Source organism: Sceloporus undulatus, chromosome 6 (genome assembly GCF_019175285.1).
Source record: "Sceloporus undulatus isolate JIND9_A2432 ecotype Alabama chromosome 6, SceUnd_v1.1, whole genome shotgun sequence".
NCBI classification, from domain to species: domain Eukaryota; kingdom Metazoa; phylum Chordata; class Lepidosauria; order Squamata; family Phrynosomatidae; genus Sceloporus; species Sceloporus undulatus.
The window spans coordinates 84657437-84679039 of record NC_056527.1 but is presented as its reverse complement, the minus strand read 5'-3'; the positions used below and the strand labels follow the sequence as shown (position 1 = coordinate 84679039).

General features: G+C 41.0%; 1 protein-coding gene across 1 annotated transcript in view; it reads left to right on the top strand.

Moving 5' to 3' along the window:
• Positions 1–2024: 2024 nt before the first annotated feature.
• The window catches only part of WNT3 (Wnt family member 3), a 36325-nt gene continuing 16746 nt past the window's right edge, over positions 2025–21603 (top strand). Inside the window, exon 1 of the mRNA XM_042473624.1 lies at positions 2025–2960. Within this exon, the coding sequence (XP_042329558.1) occupies positions 2881–2960 (80 nt within the window). The 5' untranslated portion in view covers positions 2025–2880. The remainder of the gene's footprint in view (positions 2961–21603) is intronic.

Here is a 21603-nt window from a genome sequence, read left to right as displayed (position 1 = left end):
TCAGAGTTCCCTCTTATGCTTTATAAGCATTAATTTAAAACAGCTGGAGATAAGTGGCAAAGCACAGTCTTTGCAGGCAAAAGGTCTCTTCAGTCCCTAACATTTCCACATGGAGTTGAGACAGATTCTCATTTTGACATCCTTTGACTGTTCTTGTTCATTGTGTAGGCCAGCGTCTGTGGCATTGGATTACAACTCCCATCACATCCAGTCATCATAGTCACTAATGCTGCTGGAGTGATGGTAGTTGTAGTCTACGCAATATTTGTGAAGCACAATACTTGGTTCGACAGACTAGTTGGCTGACTCCATAGAAGTCATCTTCCAGTGTTCCTATAAGAAATAGAGGAGAAAGAGGAAGCACCATTTAGCCTACTTGAATGTACTAGTTATTAAAAATTCAGCAGGTTCAATTAAATGGTGCTGTTAAACAAAAGGTTGTTAACTATTTGGTTTGGGGTTGCAATTTGACACCACTTTAACTTCTATGGCTCAGTGTTATGAATATCTGGGATCTGTAGTTTTATGAGATATTTAGCCTTCCCTGTCAGAGAGGTCTGGGGCCCATCCAGACTACAAACTCCAGAATTCCATAACACTGAGCAATGGAAGTTAAAGTGCTGTCAAACATCTTTATTTCTGAAGTGTGGCAGCAACCATGTAATATATACACAATCAAATCACAGACGATTTCAGAATTTGGGCAGTTTTTCTTAACAAAGACTTTTCTTAACAAAGAAGTTTTTTGAGTGTTGGACTAGGACTCTGGAGGCCAGGGTTTGATTCCCCACTTGGCATCTGTGTGGCCTTGCGCAAGTCACATGCTCTCAGCCTCAGGGGAAGGCAATGGCAAACCTCCTCTGAACAAATCTTGCCAAGAAAACTCTATGACAGGCTCACTTTAAAGAGGTAAAGGTAGTCCCTTGACATGAATGTCTAGTTGTAACCAACTGTAGGGGGTGGTGCTCATCTCCGTTTCTAAGCCAAAGAACCAGCATTATCCAAGGACTGCTCTACTGGTTATGGGGCCAGCATGACTGCACCAAATGCTGTTACCTTCCCACTGAGAAGTGGTACCTATCTATCTACTTGCATTTGCATGCTTTTGAACTGCTAGGTTGGCAGAAGCTGGGACTAGTCACAGGAGCTCACCTCATCATGCAGCACTTGGGCCTCGAACTGCCAACGTTCCAATCTTCCGATCATCAGAATTGGTGTCTTAACCACTGAGCCACTGCATCCGCTCACTTTAGGGTCCCCATAGGTCAGAAACAACTTGAAGGCACACAACAATAACAAGAAAACGCTATGAGATTCATGGGGCCACTGTAAGTCAACAGGTGACTTGTAGGCACATGCACACACAAGACGTTTTAAAAAACACCTGCAGAACCATCAATGATGCAATCCCATGGTTAGTGTACAGGAGACCATTCAGAATGCTAGTCCCTCCATCCTGAAATGGTACTGCTCAGAACAGTCCCCACTACCAATCTGGTCTTGTCTACCAGAAATAGTCAAAGATGTATTCCCCAGGCCCCAGTCTGAAGTGTTACTGTGCAGAACCTTAGTTTGTGGGGAGCATTTAGCGATCCAGCCCTTCACCCCGACTTGTGGTGTCTAGAACCTTTGTTTACCTCCTTACTCTTCTCTCTTATACCATGTCACTGTACAGAACTGCTCCTGCATTGTTGGTGCGCTGAAAATGCAATGTGTAAAGGCTTTGGATTAAATTATTCTTGTCAGTTTGGTTTTTTCCCCCCTATTTGCATAATATGACTATCAGTGTTCCTCTGATTAGTAAGAATATACACCCAGTTGGCTGATTACTCTCTCCCTTTGTCCCGCCTTAACAATGTTCAGACATGTATCCAAATACCAATGATATTGACCTCACATGTGGGAAAATGTCCCATGCTCCCCATAACGTTTTGATGCAGGCAAAATTCCAGGGCATCCAACAGCCTGTCCTCAGTTGCGGCAGCCTTCTGCAGGAGCTGTCAGTAATCTTAATCCTGTAGAGGAAAAGGGAGAAGATTAAGGATCTTTCTTTGCCCCACACTGGCTACTCCTCTAAGCCTAAAAGCACCCTGAAGAGTTATGAGAGAAGAATATGAGAGATGCGTCGATTTTAACCTGACCTTAGCCCTTGACACCGAGAAGGAATACTTGCTAAACAGAGATATTTATCCCTTCTCCTGCCCATTCAAAACTGACGTGACTTCATGCTCTGCTTCTGCCATCCAGCTGACGGAAGACGCATTTAGACATTTTTTCCCCTCTGCATTGAAATGAAATTCAAGAGATTGCTTTCCCCTCCCTCCTTACCTTCTCCAAGAGGCTTGCCTTATCATATCATGCCAGATGGGGCCATGCGTTGAACATCCCTTGGAGATTTTTTTCAAAAAGGAAGAAATCATGTTAGCCTGGAAAAGTCTCTTTCAAGGTTTGCCTGTTCCTTCCCCTTAGCCAGCACTAGGAATAAAGTTGCAGAAAAGGGGGGGGGGATGTTGGAATGATTGACAGCTCTGAACTATAGGCTCATCCCTTACCTTAGGCCATGCAATCTGATTGGCTGTCCCCTGACATCCCCAAAGCACAGCACTTTTAATAGAAGCTTTGGGTAGATTGTCCGGGGGTGGGTGGGGGAAAGGGTTCAGTGAGGTTCACTTCTGACAAGGCAGAAAGTCATTTCCCCCCCACTTCAGGGGGACTCTCTTGGGCTATTAAGGGTTTGTGCATAGAGGAGTGGGATGGGTAAGAGGACAGAAAGAATCTGACTTCTTATTTGTTTTCTGTTTTTTACAAAAAATTGTCCTTAAATGTTTTTCGGCAAACTTCGTGGAGAGTGGTCTTCTCCTCGCCACCACGCCTGGACTAATGGATTACCACCTGCTTGGATTAATTTTATCTTTTCTCTTTGGTGACGCAAAGGTCTTAGCCGGTTACCCCATTTGGTGGTAAGATGCCTTTTCCCCTCGTCTCAAACTTTTGGCAACTTATTGATTCATTTGTACGATATATTCCTATATGTGTTTGCATTCTCTGTTAGCGCTTTGCTTTGAATCATATCTTTGATCCTTCCACGTTTTTCAGAATTCGTGCAAAGTTTCAAGGTGATGGCATTGCATTTCTGTTTCGAAAGGGTGACGCTTAATAGATCTTTCCCCCATAGTTTATCTGAGAGGCAATTTCAGAGCCTTGGCCATTAGTACTGTACTTTGAAACGAGATCAGAGAACGTAATTCTTAAGCACTGTGCACTAATGCTGTAAATCCAGTTGAATTATGATGGAAGCTCAGAATTTCTGAGTGGGAAAAGTATAATTTAGATTTGTTGTTATTAGGTACAGTATGTTGCTGAAGATCATAATGGAATATTGACAATGCTGTGTCAAAGGATATTTGTCAGACCTGCCCTTTCACTATTTAAATTGTGACCATCCTTCTTTCTTAAATGTTTGACCTGCGTGAGAGAATATGTATTATTTGGTTCTTTTAAATATTTGATTTAAAGCGACTGGCCACAATAAAGCCATTTATAAAGCAAAGCAAAATACAAGTCATATTTTTATGAAGGGTTTTTTTTTTCCTTTTTGGTAATTACAAGAATTTTTTCCCCATTGGCTGCTTCTACAAAAAGCAAACTACCCCATTACTCCAAATGGAAACTTGTTCTTAGTCCCCCATTAAAAAAAACCCCAAAAGATAAAAGATAAAGAAAATTTGGCCAAAGATTCATCTGTCATTGTAAAAGGGAGGGAGGGAGGGGGAAAGAAATTGACAGCAGAGCAGAAATCTCAGGTTAATTAAAAATATATCAGCATTTCATAATTTGGTATCTCAGTCAATGTCTTTCCCAATCAGTGAAGGTTTTCTTTGAAATCAATGTAGCAAAAAATGTTAAACCTAACGGAATTAGACATAGCTCCAATAATACTGTACCAAGATATGGCTCTCGTCTTCTTTCTTGGCTTCCTTTCTATACTGTTCATTCCTGAAGTCCATTCTAAACGAACACAACAAAGAAATCAGCTAAAATGAACAATTTTTTAAAAATTGTTTTAGCTCCATGCAAATTGTCATAAAAATGCACCACGAACATTTTGGCATGTATAGCAATATTTTTATTATGTTTTGTCACATTGTATGGAAATGGTATAGAGGCAGTTTATTGCTCTTGCCAAATGTATTGGAATCGTATATCTGTAGCATGGCTATAAGCTTTCTCCTATTCATGGTCCCTTCATTTAGGGTAATTTAAATCAGATCTCTTGTGGCCCCAGGTTTCATAAAAACAACTTCCAGTGAACATTTATAGGGAAAGGTTGCAAAGAGGGCACATCTGATCATTATAGTGAAAAGCTTTGTTAGAAGTGAAGGAATAGTCAGTGCGAACAGATTCAGATGGCTGGGCTTGGTTACTAAACACAGCTCTATTGGAATCCAGTTGGCCTTTCGAAGCAAAACAGGCCTCTAAACCTTGAATGAAGTTGAACCATTTTGATACATAAGGAGGCATCCTGACATTTGAATGGCAAGACCCATCTGTTCCGTTATCCTTCTTCATGAATGAAGAAATGAAAGATTAATTCTCCTGTCACTACTTCGTCTCCCTCAAACAGCTCCTCCCTTAAAAAACAATCCAACTATAGAAACACCCATGGGCATATTGAGTGGCCTCATAGAATACAAAAAAGGATTAATTCCTGGATCCAAGAACCTAGACAGTCTAACATATTTGTACCCAACATATTTTAGGAGATGGGAATTGGGCTCTCCATCTACTTTACGAATACATAAATATGTATCTCCGTCTTCAGTTGTACAATTATGCTCTAAAGTAGAAGCCAAATACTACAATTGTATTTTGTATCAAGACTAACACCTCTTATTCTATTGATAATTTAAAGGTAAGTGCCTGTCAGTGTGCATTAACATATTGTTGAGCCAAAATATAATTTATCGTGAGTTGGGGGTTTGTATATATACATTCCACATCCATCTTAACTTATGCTTATTGCTACATGCTACCTCCTGGTCATTTATTTTCCTTCCAGACTAGTTTGTTATTTTCTGTTGATATTGCAGGTTTATTCCTTCACCTGCTATTAAACACTGGGCTTTCAGAACGGCATAGCAAATAGGTGCATTTCTAGATCAGCTAGAGCCCCTTGCAAGTGCTCAGTTCCACCTGCAGTATAAACATGGACATTTTAGAGAGATCAACAACAGGAAAAATTAAGACTGCCTACAAATAATGTAAAAAAGACAGAGAGATGAGTAGGTAGGTGATCTTAAAACATAGCTGTTTAACAAACTAATTAATTTTATGTGGATGAATGTCAATGTATATATCCATTTGAATATATAGGTAGTGTTATCATTTCGATTCCTGCCTGGGGCATAGAGATAGCCAGAAAATATGTGGCACTGGAGATGGCCTTTTGGACTAGGAGATAGGAGAGTCAGTCTGTTCCTGATTCCAAAATCTGGGCTGTTATACCTCAGCAGTTCAACAGAAACATCTTCCCAATTCTCTAGTCTAACCAGATTTCTGGATGAACATGTTGACTTAAAGGATTGAACCCATTCCCACAACACAATTTTTACTTTTAGAGGTGAATGACACTACTGGCCAAAGTATTGGAAATCATAGCTGGAGAGTAGGAAAAGAACCAGAAAGCCTGTACTGTTTCTAGCCTGCTTGAGATGTTGAGTATGAAACAAGTATGGTGGAGTGAGACAGAAGGAGAAAAGAAATAGTAGGACTAGCAAAAACCTAGAAAATCTCAAGTGAGGAAGAAAAGCTCTGGGTTCACCATCCAATATGGCTTTCCAGCCTTACAATAAAGAATAATTTACCTCACTCCCATTTAATCTATTATTTCATTCTCGTCAGCTTCTTTTAAAATGTCTGATGTGTTAGCCAGGGTTCATTTCATCATTCATTTATCTTTGAACAGTATGGTTGGCAATCACCGTCACCAAGTACAATTCATTTTAAAAGTATTTGCCTTTGGATTGTGTAGTTAGGAGTAGGGAACTGTTTCCATCCCAGAGACTAAAGTACCTTCTGGGTTATTCCCCAAGAGATCAGATGATATGAATGACGGGGCTCCATCTTCCTAAGCTCCTCCCCTCCTCTGGAACTCCACCCCCAACATCAAAAAATCCCTTTCTCTGCAAAAGGAGGCACAGAATGATCTGTCCATGTGGGGAAAGGGAGAGGAAGCAGCTTTTCTGCAAGGCTGAAAGAGGAAACCCCATTTTAATTTCCAACTCCTGATTGGAGATCTCTGATCAGAGATAGGAGCATGGGTTCCTCTCCCAGCACAGACTGGAGAAATTAGGTCCGATACAGATGGGCAAAAAGCGCCATCCTGGGGCCGAAATTAGGGCTCAGGAGAGCAGAGCACACCATAATGGCTCACCCCCATCCACATGGGCACCACCATGTTGACATACGTGTGAGATAGCATCCAAATGGTGCCACGCCACGTGGACGTCATCAGTGCACATGAGGGTGCCAATGGTGTCATGCATGCACCCTAAGAAAAACCCGCCAGGAGCGGGTTGTTTTTAGGGGTCCTGGAGGCCATTGTATTTGGTTGCTGTAGCCTCCATGTGGGGCAGAAAGGGGTGTTATCTTGGCGCACCTTTCTGCCCATCTATATCAGGCCATAGTTACTGAAGATGAGAATGGTTTCTCCTTTCACAGTGTCACAGGCAGTTCTTTTGCAATACTGGTAGAAGGGATGGGACAAAAGGAAGACAAGCACAGGAAGGGATTGTGGCCTAGAAGGGAATCTCCACTGCTGGATGGTGAACTCTCATAAGGCTCATCCAGCTAGCAAGCTGGAGGTCTCCCATCCTTTATCAGTTAACTACATCCCTTCCCTGTTATGAATGAATTGTGTATCCTCAGGAAACACTGTTCCCTCAAAGGATCCTGAACTCTATAAATGGGAAATAAGAATAATACGATTTTTGCAAGATATGCCAGATCAACAAGACTGCACATATCTTTGCTCATGAACAGTATTGGGCAAGCCATAATGATACTGTTGTGGTAGAAAGATAAGCTTTGCAGGAACTGAGTTGATGGATAAAGATTAGCACTCTTTGCAAGTGTTCAGTTTCTCTGCAAAGTGAACATCATGCCCTTATAGTTCTGTGTTAAATATATTAAATTATTTTACTTCACTCAGTCGATATCCTGTATAAATTAAGCATATAGAATAAAATGACATCGCCACCATTGAAGATGTTCAAGTCAAACAATTTGCACACTTCATTGTAGAAGGTTTATGGGAGTAAAGTTATTTGTGGGAAAGTGTCAAGTAGCAAAGGATCAGCAAAGAATGTGCTTTGGAGTACTGTTGTATTCATCAAATATCACTTTCAGATTCAGCTCAATGAAAAGTGTAAGATGTTATGAAAATGCAAGTGTAAGTCATGTCTGGATCAAACAGGGGTTAGAGGTGAAAGCCTTTTCCTAGGGTGGGAGATGACAGTAGGCCAACATCTATCTGCCTTTGGACAGAAATTGGCTGTGGCACTTGCCTCTGTCCCTTTAAAATGCTGAAGAGATGGTGTTAGTGGGGTGAGACCTAGTGACCGGAGAAAGGAGAGAAAGAAAAATTTTCTTTAAAAACATCACATTTTAACCAAATTTTCACTTCAACTACCTTAAACTATGTATATGTAAATGCATTTAGGCTGTGAATATGATATTGTAATTTAAAAGTATATTGTTAATTTTACTAGTTGTTTTATGTCACAACAATTCCCATGACATTCAGAAATATATAGGCATTATGATTAATGAGTAACATTGGTACAAAAAACATTACTAAGGATTCTGTATGGTGTGGCATGGGAGGAGGTTAATGGGTGTGTGTGTGTGTGTGTGTGTGTGTGTGTGTGTTTGTGTGTGTGACACCATGAGTTACCACACCAGATGACGCCAAAGCTATTGACACCATTGTTCCTTACTATTTTCTGTTTCATGGTAGTAATATTCAGTCTTGTTTAAAAAGAGCTCCATTGCAAGGCATGCAGCAATGTACATGATAGGACCAAACTATTTACACTCCTGATCTTCAAGCCCCCAGCCTCTGCTTAAACCATAAGAAAGGGAGGTGGACTTGCTCTGGCCACTCAGGTTCTGTAAACCTACATTTGATTAGTTAGCAGTGGAATGGTGCTGCTTTGCCAAGTGTTCTTGCTTTCTTGGTGAGTGAGGAAGCTGAACCCTTGTTGTATTTACCAAAAATGTGGTTCAGAGAACTTAAATACAATTAAACTGTTTCAAACTCACTAGAGCAAAGAAAACTAGATTGCATAACATAGGGAGAAGAACCTGATAATCACCAGGAGCACCTTGTGACTTGTTAGAAAAAACACTAAAGAGTGTCAGTGGTATAGATATGGGGCTGCTTCAGCGGATCTCTCTCTCCCTCTTTCTCCACCTCTCTTTCGTCTCACACACAGAGAGAGAGAGAGAGAGAGAGAGAGAGAAGGGGAAGCTCCTCCCCCCCTCAATCTTGTCTTTCCTCCAATACTGGGACCCAAAGCAACTCACATGATCAAAATACAGATCCAACTAAAAAGATAATAAAATAAGGTTAAAACAAAATTAACTAGATTATTGTGTCAACACGACTAACTTTAAAACAGTTTTTTAAAATTTTTTAAAAAGCTTTTGAGAGTAATCATATTGAGAGAAAGGCCTCTCTCCTGAAAAATGTAATTGTAATTTGTCCTCCAAATAGTTCAACCCAAGACATAGAAAATTTTGTAAGTTGTATCTAATGCTTTTGTATTTGGAAGTGGACAGGTGACCACTGAAACTGTTGCAGCAGTTCAGATGCTCTGTGCAATATTCCTCAGTCAACAGTTTTCTAAATAAAAAAAAAATCCTTTTATAAAAACCTTCATATATATTGAACACATTATACATTGTAAAAATCCACAGTTGGCTGAAACTTCTCAAAATATGTGTTCACAGTGTATACAGTGACCTATCAAAAAGCTACCTTTGCATGGATCTGTGACTGCCCATGGTGCTGTGCCACCTAACATGTCACCCTGAACATGCTTGATCACATCTGACTATAGAAACGACTGAGAGTTGGGCCTTATTAATACTCAGATGGAAGGCCTGGGATCTTCAAGTAGCCGGGTGTAGTGGTTTGAATGTTGGACTATGGCTCTGGAGAACCAGGTTCAAGTTCCTACTTAGCCATGAAACCCACCGGGTGAATGTAGACCAGTCACGTGCTCTCAGCCTCAGGAGAAGGCAATGGCAAACCTCCTCTGAACAAATCTTGCCAAGAAAACCACATGATAGGTTCACCTTAGGGTCACCATAAGTCGGAAATGACTTGAAGGCACAAAACAATAACCCCAAATCTCCAAAGGAGCTAGGGAAGAAACCCTCCCTAAAACCCTAGAGAGTTGCTACCAGTCAAAATTGCAGTGCTGGGCTAGGTGGACCATTGGTCTGGCTCAGTATAAGGAGGCAGGGGTATAGCTATGCTGGACTGGGGTGTGTGCAGGGCCCTCTGTTCTGAGCCGAGGGGCTTGCTTGCGTGCCCTGCCCCACTTACATTCCCTCAAGTTGGAGGAGGAGCAAGAGGATCAGTTGCCGCTGGTGGGAAAAAGCTTGTGTGTCACTTGTGCCATCTTGCGGGGCTAGTTGTGGTAATATCCATGCTTAGCTGTTGTGGTGGTGGCTGTCCCGGCACTTAGCAATCCTCTAGTTATTGAGGTCTTAGCTAGGCATTTCCAGAGCCTCTACACACACACACACCTTGCAAGCACATTGGCCTGCCAGTAGCAAGATGCTCTTTAGCTACTCCTCTCTGCCACCCATTTTAGGAGGCTCCAGTTAAGAGAACATCTCGTAGTGCCCTACACAAAACAAACACTTCTTTTCCACACACGTGCACACATGGGGAAAGCCTGTGGAGCAATGAACAGTGGCCACCACAGCTTGGTCCCTAGTGACTTGTGTGTTGGACTCTGGAGACCAGAGTTCAATTCTCAGCTCATCATGAAACCCATTGGGTGACCCTGGACAAGTCATATGCTTTCAGCCTCAGGGAAAGGCAATGGTAAAACTCCTCTGAGCAAATCTTGCCAAGAAAACCTTATGACAGTTTCACTTTAGAATTGCCATGTGTTGGAAATGACCTGAAAGCATATAATAACAACAACAACAAGAGGGCATCCTTTTTTTCCTATGTTTTCATTATAGGTATACATACATGACAAATCTGTATTTGCTTCTACTTGATGCATGAAATGTTCCTCAGCATGCTCACAGCTAGTGCAATGGGGGGAGGGCAGCATATTACTCCATATCTCCATGCAAATTAAACCTACCCTTTTGTTTATGGCTTGGTATTTCCTATTTGTTATTCCACCAAAAATTGACAACATGGGAAACCAAGCAGCCATTCTGATCCAGAACTACAAGGAGTAGTACAAGAGTTTTGTGGTGGGGTTTGTGGCATTTTGAAAACCAACTCCTATCTTTAAGAAGAGATATGTTTCAAACATCCTGTGTCTCCCAAGAATGCTCCTCATGTGCTCTTGGTGACAGCAGGACACTTTGTTGTTGTTGTTGTGTGCCTTCAAGTCATTTCCAACTTATGGCAACCCTTAAGTGAACCTCTTGTAGGGTTTTCTTGGCAAGCTTCTTCAGAGAGGATGTGCCATTGCCATCCACTGAGGCAGAGAGAGTGTGACTTGCCCAAGGTCACCCAGTTTTCATGGCCGAGCCGAGATGCAAACCCTGGTCTCCAAAGTCATAGTCCAACACTCAAACCATTATGCCATCCTTTATTTTCAGCCTTGGGACTCTCATCCTTCCCCTGGAATGCCACTAATATCAAAGCCTCGGTGCTTCCGAGAAGTGATATGAAATCCCTTTGGTCAAGCAAGATGTCAGTGTGTATGGCTGAAGGAGAGAGTGCTTTTAGGAGTGACACTTCATATTCCTTTTCACTTCTGATTGCTTTGCTTCAGGGGGTTTTATCTGGCAAACCAGTATTGTCAGCTGTTTTCAGAAGCCAACAGGCATCTGTTGAGCCCTAGCCAAAGAAATGAGTCATTGCCCTGCCTAGGCAAATGTGAAATCAGCATCCATGCTAACTTTACCTTTCAGATAGTGAAAATGAATTTTGGAGACAAAATCTTTTGCAGAAGAAAGCAGCTGAGCTGAAAAGTGGGACAGAGCTGCTATTCCATTAAAAACAGTTTCTGGTGTTAAACACTAGCAAATTGGGCTTCATCTTACCAAACTATAGTGCCTAAATTGGAGCATTTAGAAAGCATCCTATGGGGTCATCAGCATCAGGTCTTACCCTTAACTCACACAAACCGGGATAAATTGCACTTCTCTGGCTGTCTAACTTTTCTATTACAGCCTCCGAAAATTGAAAAGTTACTCAGAGATAAAGGGGAAAGCACTTTGCACATTCTCAAAAGCATTCATTATTTCTACCTCCTGTGCAGTAAAACCAGTGGGTCAAGCCTCTTATTCTCTTTCAGACAGTATTTTAGATATGTGAACACAGACACACAGCTAAATTCAATTGTTACTCCCAACTCAAATAGATCCATTAAATCAATCAGAACTTGTGAAGCCAACATTTATATAAATTCAGTTGATTCAGTGGAACTAGTCCACTTGGGATGAAAATTTGGATTTAGCCTACAAAGCACAAGCGTCATAAATCTACTGAGATAACTTGTGAAATAAAGAACAATTGAATTTGCTCCATTAATGACAAAAGTATCATTCCCCATTTCTACAATGTGACTAAAAAAGAAATCGGCCATGCATTGTTGTGGTCACTTGTTTTGTTTCTGCATTTTTAAAGGCTCATGACACAAGCATTCCTGAAACCTTTTATAAAATACATGAAATTTCAGGAATTACCACTAAACATTAATATTCATTATATATCTGGCATTTACTACATGTGTAAGATTTTACACAAGCCCGCTAATGTATCTGTATGTTTATATAAATAAAACAGGGTGAAATGTTTAAAACTGTTTACTGTCTGGCAGTCTAGTGCAGGCATGCAATTGGTAGCCTCATATGCAAATAGAAAACCTAATCATGCTAATACCAATGCTAATACAACTACTGATACTAATGATATTAGAATTCTTGGAAGCATTCTGTTACATGATGAATTGCCCAGCTGTTTCCTTGGAACATAAAGTGAAAAACCTTCCCATTACAGATGTGACAGGCCTGTCTGGCATCTTCCATAAGAGACACATGATTTTGCCTGTGAGAAGTACCTCTTTGTAAGCATTTTTATTGCTTTCTTGGACCAGCCTTGAAACCTGGGACACTTTTTAAATCAAAATTCATAATTCCCCGTCTTTTCCCCTTGGATATCCATCTTAAGATGCCAACCAAGAGGTTTTCACAATCTGATTGCAGAATATCCTGGACCAGTGTTCAGAGATAAGAACATCCTTGGGTTCAAGAGATGATTCCTATGTTTACGAAGAATATTGTGTGATTTATGTTCTAGTAATCCAGTAAAATAAAGAAGGATCCCTTCCCCCATCCTATCTCTACAGCATCAGAAGCAGAATGCTATATGTTTATATTACTTAATGGTGAATAGTTTTATACCACCCTTCAATTAAAAAAAATATCCCAGAGAAATTAACATTAAAAGAAAATAGGAAACAATTACAAGCAAATGAGACTGAAACAGTCATGTAACATAAGAATAAAAAGCAGCAAGATTTTACAAGCCAGATAAGAAAAATCATCATAATTAAAATTAAGTCTAAAGGGCCTGGGAAAATAAAGAAGGTCGTTGTCTAGTACAGTACTGACATGGCCTACAATAGGCATCAGGTGAATACTTCTGGGGTAAACATATTGAAATACAGAGTGTCCTTCCCTCTAGTCTTTTCCCATCTCATCTCCAGTGGTTGGGGGCACCTACAGAAAATCTTCCTATATGGACATGCACATACAGGTGGCCCTTTCACACTACACATCACACTGTGATTCCTTATTAACTGTGATTGTTCCACAGTTTAGGAAGGGCCATTTGGAATCACCAGCCAGAGCTCTAGTACCTCACCAAAATATAAACCCCAGAATTCCATTGGAAGTTAAAGCGGAATCATATGGCTACAATTGTGTGGTATGAAAGGACTCTTTTGAGTCTTACAAGTATAGTCTTAAACAATTTGCTAGCATGAAGTTGCACCAAATGTGTTTCAGGCTGGAAGGTAATGGTAGTTGAACTTCATTCAAGTTTGGAGTCCAACTGACCCCACAGCTGCATAGGACGAATTGCCCCCATTATAGTACTGATAAACCAGTTGTTCATAGGTGGTAACCAGCATGAGACTTGATTCACTTGTATGTGCCATGCAGTGACTTGTTATGTTTTGCAACACCTTTAGTTCTTTGTGTATTTTTAGATGTCTTGTGTAGGTTCCTTTGTACTTGCTTTATATAGCTGGCTGCTCTCTGTGTAACCTACATATTTTTTTTAAAAAAATTAAGAAACCAGAAATTAACAAAGTTACCAAAATAACAGTTTTCACATGCAGATTTATGCATAAGGATAAAAAAAATTAGGTTCGCCAAGATTTTTTCAATCTTAAAAGGCAATCTTCTTTGGAGGTACTTTATATGTTAAGTCTTCAGTCCTGTATCTCCATCATCCTTACCTGAGAATGTCCCATTGAAATCAGTTAGACTTACTTTGAAGTGCTAGACATATATAGGATTGCACTGTAACTGTACATTTGCAAAGTCGGTGTATAAATGTAAAAACAGGTGCTTGCTAACACATATTTTGCATTGGTAAGTGTGAGAGGCTGCAGCTTCCTGCTGATGGCAATACTTGAAATATATTCTTTGAAAGTGAGTAAAGGACTGTCTGGCTGGGGAGGTGCAGTTGGAGTTGACCAAAGTCTGTGGAATGTGAACTGTCGGTGTACAGTAAGGGAACCGAGCACAGTCAGATGAGTTTCCGACATTAAAAACTCCAGGCTGATCTGATAAAAGATGACAAGACTTTTGAAAAATGTTTAAACCTGTTCTTTCCTGTCCTTACAGAAGCCCTGGTGGGTTAAATGCCTGTAGTGCAGCCACTTACTCACAAACCACAAGGTTATGAGTTCAATACCAACCAGGGACTCAGGGTCGACTCAGCCTGGTATTCTTCTGTAGGTTGCTAAAATGAGTATCCAACTTGTTGGGGGCAATTAGCTTATGCATTGTAAACCACTTAGGGAATGCTTAAGTGTACTGATAAGCAATATAGAAATGTGCTTGCTATTGCTATTACTTTCTTGCTTCCATAACAAGGAGCAAGAAAGAAAAACACAAACTCCAAAATGAAAATAGAAGGGGAAACAGAAACAAAGCAGAAAAACTGGTGGCTAGAGCCGGGCAATACAGAAGCATCTTATTTTTATATTATTATTATTATTATTATTATTATCATCATCATTATCATTATCATTAGATCAGTTGAACAGATACACTAGAGGAAAATGACTTCTCTATGAAATTATTGCCTTTTGAAATCTACATTTTTAGATTTTAGATTTTTCAGGTTTCCCAAACCTGATTATTCTATAAAACTATTGCCTCCTGGAATTTAGATTTTTAGACTTTTTGTAAAAAAAGGTTTCTCAGACCTGATGAATTTACTGCCTGAATTCATCAGTGTGAATGTATATGCCTGTACATACAAATCAACCTCTGACAACCTATGAATTTCATAGGGTTTTCTTACACAAAGAATACTTGTATGGGTTTCGCCATGGTCTCCCTCTGAAATATAGCTTCCAGCACCTGATATTCCTTGGTAGTCCTTCTTCCAAGTACTAACTAGGGCTGACCCTGCTTAGCTTCCAAGATCAGATGGGATCTGGAGCCTTCAGGTTGGTTGACTTATTCATATTAGGCTTGATCTTTGCAGTCTGCTTTTGAGAGATCCATTTAGAACCTGCTTTTGATTCATGATCACCACTACAATATGGTTAGGAAACCTAAGGAACATTCCTTTACTAAGACAGCAAGCAAGATAACTGGTAAATGTTCAACCAAATTAAATGAGCCAAACGGAGGAAGCAAATGTAAAGATATATCACTAAATTCTAAACTCAAGATTGTCCATGCCATCGTATTTCCCATTTCTATGTATGGCTGTGAAAGCTGATAGGAAGAGAATGAATTCATTTGAAATGTGGTGCTGGAGAGGAGTTCCAAAGATGCTGTGTGTAGACTACTAAACGGGCCAATAAATGGGTGCAAGAGCAAATCCACCATGTCCCTAGAAGCCAAGATGACCAAACTGAGACTGTTGTACTTTGGACGTATCATAAAAAGATATGACTCATTAGAAAAGACAATAATGCTTGGTAAGGTAGAAGGCAGTAGGAACAATAGAAGACTGCATTATAGGTGGATAGACTCAATCAAGTAAACCGCAGCCTTGAGTTTTCAAGACCTGAGCTGGGCTATTGATAACAGGGTGATTTATTACATGAATTGCGGCAGATTATTGCACGTTTGCATCGACACTTAATTGTATTCACCTCTCTATGCAAATCTGCATCTGTTTGCCCTCCCTCTGCCAAAAATTCACAGCCATGTGAATCCATGCTAATCCATGTGACATGGACAGACAGCCATATGTTCGATAATGCAGATCCTCATGAATACTCACAGATGCTCTGGTAAAAATTGCGATTCCTTTTTCTAGGGAATCTGAGGAGTTATTCACATGCACCCCACAGAAAGGCTGAATTCCTCCTAATCACATCTTGAGGGATCACATTCTATTCAAATAGAATGAGGAGTATTTTCATCACATAGACAAGCCCTTGGAGAGTTAGCATTCATAGGTTTGCCATAAGTTGATTTGATATATATAATATATATAATAAAAACAATGGAGGAAATTCATGGGAAAGACCCATTCCTTTTTCTCTTCTTGCCCCATTCCACTCTGCTCAGGAGCCCCTGGAGAGGTTTGGGAGATTGAAGGTAGATATAGAATAGACAAAGAAACCCCAAACCTTCTTCCAGTGATTTTGGTTTAAGAATGAAAGAGAGATGAACTAGTTTTTAGGCAAGCTGTATGCCTCCTGTGCATTTCAAGGTAGCGGCTTTTAGCCAGTTCTGATTTCAGATCTGATATAAGAAAAACGTGAGAGCCAGTATGGTACTGGACTAGGACACTGGGGGAACCAAGGTTCAAATCCCTGCTCAGCCATGGAAACTCATTGGGTGACTTTGGGCAAGTCACACTCTGAACACATTCTGCCAAGAAGACTTCTAAGTCAAGCCTTAGGGTTGCCCTAGGTCAGAAATGACTTGAAAGATATCCTTTGAAAACCCGGCAGAAATTCCCAAACTAGATCCTGGGCTTGATTTAATGATATAATTTGGTCTTTGTGTTTAAGTAAACTGGGATTAAGGAGTGCTCAATAGCTTTCTCTACTGTTGTACACTTTGCTTTAGCTGTTGACTGAAATGCTATGAAGTTATATGATGTTCTGAATGTTTTAAATAAGCAGTATTTTTTAAGATGTATAAAATGTATATTCATTGTAATTTTTCTCACATATCTTAAATTACATTGGGTTAATATTTTAAGGAAGAAAGGTGATTTTATTTAATTTTCTGAATAAAAAAAATCAGAATATGGACAGAGTTAATGTGAGGGTAAAATAATGTGACCATTTGGGCCATTGGCCTGCTTAATCTCCTGTTACCATGTTCACCACTGATAGGCAACTACAAGGCCTCCGATCCGCCTTCTTAAGGTTCTTCATCTTTAAACCAGAATTGAACAGGACAGCTTTTTAAAGAGAGGACACCTCTTTTGGTATTACTATTTGCATCATGCCACTAACTGCCAATATGCCTATAAAAGAATATATAAACTCAAATAAAGTTTTGGCCACTCTAGATGACATACCTAGGCCTGAATCCTGTTGGTAGTCGCTACTAGAGCAGACTCATAGTGAATAAAGTCTTATCTAAACCTCATTGATTCAATAGGTCTTCTCTATTTGGGAGTGTCATTAGCATTCAGGCACAACAACATAGACATTGTCTTTTCTAAGAAAAGCTAGCACATTGGAGCCCATACAGACAGGCCAAAATAAAGCTGCTTCGGGTCACTTTGGAGGTATGCTGTTTAAATGATTCATGCGTCCTAAGAGGCCAGAAGCCACACCAAAGCCACGCTCCAGTCAGCTGTGGCACAGCTTCTGGCCTCTTAAGATGCATGTGTCATTTAAACAGCATACCTCCAAAGTGACCCAAAGCAGCTTTATTTTGGCCTGTCTGTATGGGCCCACAGCCAGGACTTCAAAATGCTGATAGGCCTTGCTGCTCAGGGATATTGGGATTTGTAGCCCAAAAAGTAACTTTCCCAGTCTGTTGTCTGTAGGGTTGCGTTAATTTTTGTGCCATCACTAACAAGCATGCTGGGTTTATGCTACTAATTGCTAATGTAGGGAAGAGCAAGAGGATTGAATCTCTCTTTATTGCTTTTGGCCAATGGCCATTGCAAAGATCAAGGTAATATTACAATACAGTAGCTATTAGCCACTAATTGCTAATGTACATAAAACTAAAGAAATACCTGAGGATTTGCATGCCGAAATAAGATTTGTGTCTGCAGTGACTAAACACCAGCACAATGCTTCCCATTTGAACAAATAAAAAGAGTCTTCCCCACACAAACATTTTACCAATATATGTACTAGGAAGCATGATAGACCTTCAAATATTTGGCTACTCCAAATCGTACAGTCATAACACCAAGCAAATGTCCACTTGAGACATTCTCGCACTGGATTAAGACTAAAGCTTGGAAGAGTTACCTCCTATAGGGTCTTCAGTTCCCAGAATCTCCTATCCCTTAGAGTGTGGTGGAGTCTGCCTCCTTGGAAGTCTTTAAACAGAGGCTGGATGGCCATCTGTCGGATGCTTTGATTGAGAGTTCCTGCATGGCAGGGGTTGGACTAGATGGTCCTTGTGGTGTCTTCCAACTCTATGATTCTATGATTCAATATAGTCACTGACTAGAAATTTCTGAGTACTGTATGTTTTTGATTAAAAGTAATCTATTTTTAGGGCCACCTGCAGAGATTACAGTTTGGGAGCCTGCAAGTTATATTGACCTCTGTAACTAGTATGGTGTAGTGGTTTGAGTGTTGGACTAGGACACTGAGAGACCAGGGTTTGAATCTCTCTTGGACACAGAAACTGGGTGGCCTTGGACAAGTCACACTCTCTCATCCTTAGAGGAAGGCAACCCCCTGCCCCCAAACCAATCTTGCCAAGAAAACCCTGTGATAGGTTCGCCTTAGGGTTGCCATAAGTCAGAAATGACTTGAAGGCACACAACAGCAACAACAATTGTGCTACATCCTAAAAATACAAAACTCTTTGCTTGGAAAGAAAAAGTGGGTTGATGCTATTACTTTCCTCCTGCTGAAATCTATCCCTGCTCCTTGCACTGACATCTGAGATGGTCACCACAGGAAGTTATAGTTGATACTCCCTTAGGTTGTTTCCTCTATCATCAACCAAAATGGTATGATCAGCCTCCCTGATACTCAAGTTCCTTTCTTCTGAGTCCCCCACCCAGTCACCCCATTATGTCTTTGGAGCTTACCATAGACTTAGAGCATTCAAAATTGTTCCAGCTCCAAGGTAACAATTCATATGACTGGGACTCGGTTACCTAACTTGGAAGACATCTTTGCTTTGGCAAGAGGCACCAAGTGGAACCGATGCCAACTTTTACCTTCCCTAGATGCTAAAAATAAGCTGCTGCTTCTTGCCCCCAAGTCAGGTTCCCTGCAGAGGTAATGACAACAAAGCAAGCAGCCAGTAAAAGAGCAATTATCTCCACCTAATCGCTTCCCTGGGGCAGGGAAGCTTGCCAACATTCAGACAAGCGACTGTGCAGGGTGCCCTATGGGGATGAGCCTTTCAGAGTTGACTGCACCTCTTGTTCTATATGGGGAAACCTTTCTGACTTGCCAACAAACTCCCAAGATTTGGCTGATTACCTCTTTGTTGGTTTCGTAGTTGGTGGAATGCTTAGGGTGGAAAATTTCCACTGGAAAGGTCCGTGATCCACCACTGAGATCCTATTTGCATAATAATATTCATATAGTGTGCATGTATGTGTCTTCAATTTCCTGTTGGTTTTTATGGTGACTCCCCTGAATTTCATAGGTTTTTCTTAGACAAGGAAGACTCAGAGGTGGTTTTGCCCGTTCCTTCCTCTGAAATACAGCCGACAACACCTGGTATTAGTTGGTGCTGTGCCATCCAAGTACTAACCAGGGCTAACCCTGCTTAGCTTCCAAGACCAGCTAGGATCTGGTGCCTTTATTACAATCATTTGAAGGGCCATGCTCATGAAACAAGGATAGCAGTGTGGGTTGAGGGGTTCCGTAAGGCTTAACATGCGGTCAGTTTCAGTGCCAAGCATATGCCTTTAACGTTTAACTGAATTGTCACTGCCTGTGCCCCTGGAAACCTTCTGTTTACAATAAGAGTGGTGGCCAACTTGCAGCCCTGATTTGACTTAATTTTAGATGCTGAAAAGTTTGGGGACCAAAGCACTCAGAAGCCCTAGCCAACATAGCCCAGTGCCTGTGATGCCTGTGGAATTTTGGGAGTTTAGTAACATTTCTAAGCTCTGCCCAACTTAAGGTGGCCCCCAGGATTAATGTCTTCCAAAAGCAAGGAGAGAAACAGAGAATAGCATCCCCTAATTGCTTGCTGTGGCCCAACACACTGCTAACATCATCTCCCCATATTACTCCCAAGGAAATCAAGTCCTCATCAACTTTCAGAGAACATCATGCCTATTCTATTTTTACACCAACTTGCCAAATAAAAATAATATTTCATGCATCTGATGATGTAGAATCCAACTGTTGTTGTGTCTCTTCAGATCTAAGGCGAACCTATCGTGGGGTTTTCTTGGCAAATTTCTTTAGAGGAGGTTTGCCATTGCCCTCCGCTGAGGCTGAGAGAATGTGACTTGTCGAAGATCACCGAGTGGGTTTCATGGCTGAATTGGGAATAAAACCCTTCTCTACAGTCATAGTCCAACATTCAGTCCACTACACTACACTGGCTCCATACATGTTTTTATGCATTCTCAATGTGACAGGAGGACTGGGAAACAGGGAAAGACAGCTAGCAATCCCATCTTATGTCCGTTCGCCCAAAAGCAAGTCCTGCTGGGTGCAACAGGGATTGTTCCTAATTTTGCTTGGGAGTCTGAAAGTTCACCTTTGTCAATTTTTGAAAGAGACCCAACTCATGCCTGCTTCAGGAGTCTTTTCCCTTCTAGTGTGTACACATGCACTGGGGACTTCCGCATGGCTTACACGGTGAGCTGACTCTATTGTGGGTTGTATGGGAGAAGCCTCCCACCCCATGGAGAAGGGGCCATAAGTATCTTCTAATACGGTAGCCAGGGAAACAGCCCAGTGGGGTTAAGCATGCCACTAATGTCTGTGGTTGCCCTTTTGATAAGGAGCACTCACAGCAGGAGTGAAATAAAGGATCACAAGGAAGAAAGCTTTAGAAAGTCCTTGGGACGTAAGATGCTGAACTGCTGTCGGACACTCCTCCTGTCTGACTTGCCTTTGTAGTGAAAGTACTCCAAAAATTTAGAGAATGGTGGGATGTTCTTGTTTCATGTAAGATGCCTTGTGAAGGTTTCACTCAAAATTTCTCTGCCGATGTTCAAACTGTGTCCAAATGCCTTGGCTGTATTTCCGGGACATTGCTTCCCCATTAGCAACCCACTCTCCTTGTTTCTTCTTTATGGACTCAGTTCCAAACTCTGCACTTATCAAGTTGGTTCTCTTTTCAGATGGATTTCCCTCCCTTTGCCAGCTTTCTGATGGGCATCAGCACGTGTGCGCATTGATTAAACCACAGTGCAAAAAGACATCTTGATCTGCTTATGCAATCGCATCAAGATTCCTTTTTGCACTGTGATTTTTCTTTTTTATAAAAAAAAGTGTGTGCGCATGACATTTTCCATCAGGAAGCTTTAAACAGGGCGGGGGAGAAGCAATCTGGGAACTGTAGTAAAGTTTACATGAGCCAATCTTGAAAATAATTTGAGGAACTCTCGCACTTCAACCAGAAGGCAGAAAGATTTTATGAGAGATCTATTGATCATCTTAGAGCATTACATAATCTTGCCTGTTTCTGTTGCTTCTGCCTACTGTTTGGTTTTATAGCTCTGTAATGTTTGTAAGTCATTTCTTTTAGCTGGCCAGTCAGATAGACAGATCTAGAGACACACAGACAGAGTTAACTCCTTACTGCCAGCACATGAAAGCTAGCTGCCAACATTGATGTGGATGGAAAAATTCCTTCTTGACCGCAAATGTGGGGATCAGTGAAAACCCTGTTATGAATAAGCTCCATGGAGGGAATTAGGGGGGGAAAGTGAACCTTGCAGCACCAGCCAACATCACAGCTCCGAAAGATGCAGTTGTTGTTTATCTCAGAGACAGAGAGGAAATT